The sequence below is a fragment of the Tyto alba genome, unplaced genomic scaffold (assembly GCF_018691265.1).
Source record: "Tyto alba isolate M040663 unplaced genomic scaffold, T.alba_DEE_v4.0 Super-Scaffold_15, whole genome shotgun sequence".
Taxonomy (NCBI): Eukaryota; Metazoa; Chordata; class Aves; order Strigiformes; family Tytonidae; genus Tyto; species Tyto alba.
In genome coordinates, this window is record NW_024881277.1 from 4,173,455 (window position 1) to 4,179,932 (window position 6,478).

At 62.3% G+C, this 6,478-nt stretch overlaps 1 protein-coding gene across 1 annotated transcript; it reads right to left on the minus strand.

The window, feature by feature from the left end:
• Positions 1–250: 250 nt before the first annotated feature.
• LOC122153004 (antigen WC1.1-like) lies at positions 251–5,373 on the minus strand. The gene is given in 8 exon segments (XM_042789134.1): positions 251–447; positions 1,174–1,311; positions 2,052–2,366; positions 2,974–3,288; positions 3,643–3,982; positions 4,165–4,364; positions 4,946–5,129; positions 5,131–5,373. Coding segments are annotated over 8 exon segments (1,932 nt in total).
• Positions 5,374–6,478: the final 1,105 nt, after the last annotated feature.

Below are 6,478 nucleotides of genomic sequence, written 5' to 3' on the forward strand. Positions count from 1 at the left end.
ACAGAGCTGGGGCTGTGTGGGGAGGAGGGCTGGGAATTCACCCTGCTCCCCCGGGACAAACCCTGTCTCAAAGGAGCTTCCAGAGCTGGCCCAGGACAGCCCCTTCCCTCGCTCCTCGGGTGTCTCATGGGGTGCAGGGGCAGGAAGAGAAGGGGCTGTCCAGCTGGGACAGTCAAAGCTGACTGGGAGAAAGCTTCTCTCCTGGGATCAGGACCTGGATGCTCTCCCCACAGCTCCCACAGCCCCAGCACTACAGGCACCACAGGCTGGGGGGCTTAAGAGGGTCAGCTCTGGGTTGGGGCCAGAGGAATGGGTCCTGCAGATGTGCCTCCAGGGAAGACCCACACCCACCTGAGCGATCAAACCTGGCCCGTTTCTCCCACGCTGGGCTGTACCCGATCTCCTCGTACACAGCCTCGGGGAAGGGCTCCTGGGCTCTGCTGGAGCCTGGGGACAGAGGCAGGGCTGGCACAGGGACAGGCAGAGGGGAAAAGGGACCTCACTGTGCTCCCCCAAAACGGTTCCTTGGGCCACCTCAGGACAGGTCCAACAGCACAGCCCCACTGTGCTGTCCAGGCACATCTATCACATCCCCAGTGAGGGCAACATCGATGTGAAGATCATCTGGGGCAGCGTCACCCTCACATCATCCCTTTGGAGACAGCGCTCATGCCCCTCTGGCCTGTGTGCCATGTCCCCCTTGTCTCACCCTGGATCTGTTCCCACCTTCCTCTCCACCTGGAGCTTGCTCCTACCTGCCCCACGGGTCTATAGTAGGGCCCCTGTCCTGCCAGGGTGTGGGCAGGGCTGGGCAGAGGGACAGCCTGAAGGCCTGACACCACGGTGATGGACCCTGCTTCCCCACACTCCTCCTAGCATCTCTCTTTCCCCAGAGCCCCCTCCAGCACTACCGAGAGCACTGCCAGCCTTGGCCATCCCCACTCTGCCATTTCTCTCCTCGCCCCATGGCTAGCTCACCCCACCTCAGGGCTCTCTCCACCCCTTGCTGCTGGTGCCCCACAGCCAGTCACTCAATGGGGCAGCACATGTGACAGGTAGCAGCACACAGTCTCACCCTCCCGCTCTGCCTGTGCCCCTTGCTGACACCCCCCGCAGCACCCCACAGCCCTGCCAGGAGGTATCTCCCCCCGGCACCTCTGGGCAAGGACCCACCTCTGCGCCCAGCCCTGGCGCTCAGCACTTGCCCAGCCAGGAGGGCCAGGAGCAGGCAGACAAGGGTCCCCAGGATGATGCACATGATGACGGGCACTGAGACTCTCCCGCTGCTGCTCTGATGGCCTCGGGTGGGATCTGCATGGGAGAGAACTTGGAAGGGGCAGCACCAGTGCTAGCCGCATCATGCAAAGCAGAAGCAGGTGGAGGCCCCAGGGGTGAGTGACAGGGAAGCTTCCACCCTCCTGGGTAAATTACAGCTCTCCCCAAACCCCTGCCACCACTCCAGTATCTCCTCCAGGCAGTTTCACACCCCAGCTAGGAGCCCCTTCCATCCAGCTGTGGGTCACAGCCTGGCCCCGGGGGTACCCAGCCTGGGGGGAGGACAAGTTACCTGCTCGGGGTGGGGGTGTTGCCATCCTGGGTGTAGCTGCAGAGGAGGAAAAGGAGAGCTGGGCTGAGACACTGGGTGTGTGGGTATCAGGAAACCTCCTCCCCAACACACCGTGTGTGTGTGTGTGTGTGTGTGTGTGTGTGTGTGTGTCTCTCGATGTCCCTGACACATCCCACCCAAATTGCCCCTCCTGTAGTGCCAGAAAGGGAGGCCAGGGCAGAGCCCAGCACCTCTGCTCTGGGAGGCAGGCAGGATGGCAGAGGCAGCCCAGGGGATAGCCCTGGGGCTGCAGGGCCCCACGGGCAGTGGCCAGAGCACGGCCAGTTACACCGAGGCTGCTCCCTGCCTGGCACCGGGCTCCTGCACTCCAGAGGAACGTTCTTTCTCTCGGGAGGTCAGGGGCCATGCCCGGACCACGTGGACAAAAGGCCTTCCCTAGCTCCCTGCTAATACCCGAGCAAGGGCTCCCAGCCCTGCCACTCACCTGAGCAGCGCACGGCAGCATCTTCCTTGTGCCGGCAAGCCCCGCTGTCCCCGGGCCGGGCCCAGCAGTCCTGCAGGGACGGCTCCGTCCCCCGGCACTCCACCTGCTCCAGCCAGATGGGGCCCGTCCCCATCCCAAACGCAGCCTCATGCAGGGCAGACACCACAGGGCCACAGCCCAGCTGCCTGCACGCCACCTCGGCATCCTGCATGTCCCACGAGTCGTCGCACACCGTCCCCCAGGAGCCACGGTGCCAGACCTCCACTCTGCCCGAGCACCCGTCCTTGCCTCCCACGGCACGAATCTTCTCCCTGGCTGGAGAAAGGAAAGACCTCCCATGGCACCGGGAGAGCAGGAAGAGCCCTTCCAGACACAGAGGGGACCTCCCTACCTGTGCAGCTCGTGGAGTTGGGGCACGGCACCAGCGGAGTCGGGTGCATTTCTGGCTGTCCCCCTGAAGAAGGAAACACTGTGGTGACGGGGCTGGTTTGGGGGATCATGTAGAAGAGAGCAGGGCTAAGCTCTGCTCAGGCCTCCCTGCACCATCTGGGGCACGGCAGCAACTGAAACCCCATCATCCATGGGACACGTGCAGGACTGTGGGGGGACCCTGATTGCTCAGCCCCAGAAGGTCCCTGGTTCACAGAGCAGCAGTAGCTTGTCTATGGAGGGGAGGCTCTTCTGAAGCCTGTCGGGTCTCTTCTGAGACCTCACCTGGAGATGCCTCTGCTTCCTGCAGGCACTGCTGGCAACCCCCAGTTGCAGGCAACTGCTGCTGGACATGTGTGGCCGCGGTCATGTTTCTGCCACTGGGTCTGGCATGGAAAGTAAAAGCCTCTCCAAGCTCTTTCTCTGTGTTTGGCCATGCCCCGTGGGGAGCAGGAGCTGGGGTGACACTGGTGCCTGGGTGCCTCAGAGTTACCATTGCAGGTGATGCGGATCTCCTCTTCCAGGTATTCACATGACTGTGGGTTCCAGGGTGTGGAGGGACACTGCCAGAAAGAGCTGTTTGTCTCCCCACACTGCACGCGATCCAGCCAGGCAGGGCCAGACACCCTGCCAGAGGGCAGGCGTGTTTCCAGGGATCCTCCGTCCCCGCAGCCCAGCTCCTTGCACGCCAGTGTCACCGTGTTGTCAGTGATGGAGTTAGAGCAAATGCTCCCCCATGTCCCGTTGTAGAAAACCTGCAGGCGCCCGGAGCAGCCGTCGCTGTTCTCCAGCCTCAGGGCCACGAACTCTGGGAAGAAAAGGCCCCAAAGCGGGAACAGGCTGATCTGGGGCTGTGGGAGCCAGGACACCTCTACATCCCTCCAGGACCTCAGCCAGGCAGGGGCAAGGCCACCACATCCCCCTTGCACCCAGGGGCAGAGAGAAGTCCCGGATTTACAGCCAGCCCTGCCCTTCCCGCGAACCCTCGGGGACAGCTGAGCTCCCCAGGGATCCCCCGTGGGACTGAGGGTGTCCATGCACGGGTGGGCCTCGGGCAGGAGCTCAGAGGCATCCAGGGGCAGCCTTGGCCATGGTCGGCTCTCCCCGCGTCCTGCCCACCCCGGGACCAGGCTCCCACCACAGCTCCTGAGGTGGCACAGACCTGAGCAGATGACTCCCGCATCCTCTTTGTGCCCGCAGTCGTGCTGCCCCCAGGGCCCAGCCGGGCAGTCCCAGAGAGCAGCTTCGGCCCCGGAGCAGTTCACACCATCTAGCCAGATCTGCCCGGAGCCTTCCCCGAAGCGAGCGGAGCCGGCTGCCTCCACTGCCTCTCCGCAGCCCAGCTGGTGGCAAACGACGGCGGCATCAGACAGGTCCCAGCCGTCGTCGCAGACAGTCCCCCAGATGCCCTGGGAGTAGATCTCCACTCTCCCTGCACAGCGCCCGGCCCCGTTCACCAGCCGGACCCGCCGGCTCCCTGCAGCGGGTGGAAACCCCAGTCGCTGTCAGGGCCTGCTCGCCTGCGCAGACCATCACCTGGGCGCCTGGGCAGTGCCACTCACCCCAGCAAATGACTCCCACGTCCTCCGCAAGCCCTGCCGCCAGCGCACGTGCCGGGCAGGGAGGTGTTGCAGAGGGTCAGCTTGGCCTCGTGCCCTGCGCACCGGACCCCTCGCAGCCCCACGGGGCCCGTCCCTCGCTCAGGCTTTGGGGGGTTGTAGGCTGTCCCTGCCTCTCCGCACTGCAGCTGCCGGCACACCACGCTGGCCTCCTGCATGTCCCACTGCTCATCCAGGACTCTGCCCCACTCCCCATCCTGGAAGATCTCCACTCGTCCGTCGCACCGGCTCCCTCCGCCCACCAGCCGCAGGGATCCAAAGCCGGCTGGGCCTGGGGAGAGCAGAAATGCCACGGCCATCGGCGGCACTGGGAGCATGACACCCTGCAGGGAGCAGGGCGAGGGGGGATTTTCAACCAAACTGGGACAAGGTGGAGCCTTGTGCTGACGAGAAACAAGGGCAAAGCCTGGGCCCTCTCCTGCAGCTCACAGCCAGGTCAGCTGCTGCTGGGGGCACCAGCTCCTGCCTGGGTGGGGGGATGAGGCTCTGCAGGGCTCTCTGTGGGGACGGGATGCGGTTGGCTGCAGCCAGGGGGATGGAGCAGAGCCCTGCAGCCCTGTCCTGGGCTCGCTGCACAGTACGAGGACAGAGGAGCCCGGGCCTGGAGGTGGTGCTGGGGCCTAAGCCACTGCCCTGGGGGCAGATGCCTGCCTCCGTTCAGTCCTCAGCTCTTCCAAAGTCGAGCGGTCAGTCTGAGCAGGGAAAGCCCTCCAGACAGTTCCTGGGGAAGCCAGGGTTTCCCGAAGGAGAAATTCAGCCTGATACGGCCATGGAACCCCTACTTTTAGTGGCTATGTTGCACACAAGTGACAAATGGAGTTTATGCAGCATTTTTCCAGCACTAACCTGAGCAAAGGACAGCAGCAGCGTTCCCTTGGGAGCACGGTGAGGCCCCCAGGGTGGTCACTGGGCACTGTTGCAGGAGGGCTTCAGTCCCGTCACAGTGGAATGAGTCTCTCCAGACAGGGCCAGTTTCTCTCCCAAAATATTCTCCTCCAGGAATGGACTCAGCAAACCCGCAGTTGAGTTGACTGACAGAGAACGTGGGCATCCGAGAGGTCCCAGCGGGAGGCACAGAGGGTCCCCCAGGTCCCCAGCACCTGGACCTCCACCCTCCCCGCACACACTGTGCTGCCATTCACCAGTCTGATCCCTGTGTACTCTGGGGACAGATGTGGAGAAAAGAGAGTGGATTCGTGCTCCTGTACCCTCAGTAGCTGGTGGAGGGGCCAGAGGGACCACATGCCTTTGTTCTCATTCTGCAGTATTGTCATGCTGCAAACAAACCCATCAACCCCTCCTGTCCTCACACTCGGCCCAGCACGGTCCCTGCTCTGTTCCCCAACCCCTACCACATCCCCGGTGTTCAACAGCCCACCCTGAGTCCTTACCTGTGCATTTAACAACAGCGCTGTTTGCGTGGGTGCAGGGCTTGTCCCGGGGGGGCCCTCTGGGGCAGGAGGTGAGGAGGGATTCATTCCCCACACACCGCAGCTCTCCATCCCACATGGGACCCACCCCTTCTCCAACGTGACTTCCTCCAGTGACAGGCAGGGCTGCGCCGCACTGCAACTCCCTGCAGAGCACGTCAGCAGCCTTGGGACCAAAGTGGGAATCACAGACACTTTTCCACATGTCCCCATCATAGATCTCCACACGTCCTGAGCAGAGGTTCTTCCCTTCCACCAGACGGAAAAATCCTGGAAATAAATCAACTGGGAGTTCCCAGAGCCTTGTGGCATTCCCATGCCCACATCCCAGACCATCTCCACGCAAACTGTGACCAAAATCGCTCACTGCACATCTCAGAAGAAGCTATTTAAGGAGTGATGGTGTCACAAAGGCATCCATGTCAAGTTACACACTTTCTCTCCACCATCACAGCACTCAGGGGTGTGTGTCTATTGCAGACCCACAGCAGAGTCTGCAAACCACGTTGGCACCATTGGGACCAAAGTGTGAGTCACACAGGTCCTCATCATGGATCACTATACGTCTTCAGGAGGACCGGTGCCCTTAGAGCAGCCGGACAGATTCTGGACCAACCAATGACCCCTGAGAGTTCCCACAGCCATCTGGTAATACCCTGACTACATGCCAGCTGATCTCCAAGGTGGCCACAGGCAAAAAAAACCTACGACATCCCCAGCTGCTCTCAGGGGGTGCTGGTGGCACAAACACATCAGCCAAGGGACCTGTGTCTGCTAAGGGGGACAACCGCAAAGTAGCTCCCCATCTCACGCCCTTCCACAGGACGGTGGGTGGCCACAGGAGTCACTTCTGGTGCCTCTGGCATGGGGACAGCTGGCCCTGAGCACTGCCAGACAGCTCCTGGGTGAACAGGAGGAGAAAGATGGCAATCAACAGACCATGCAGGGC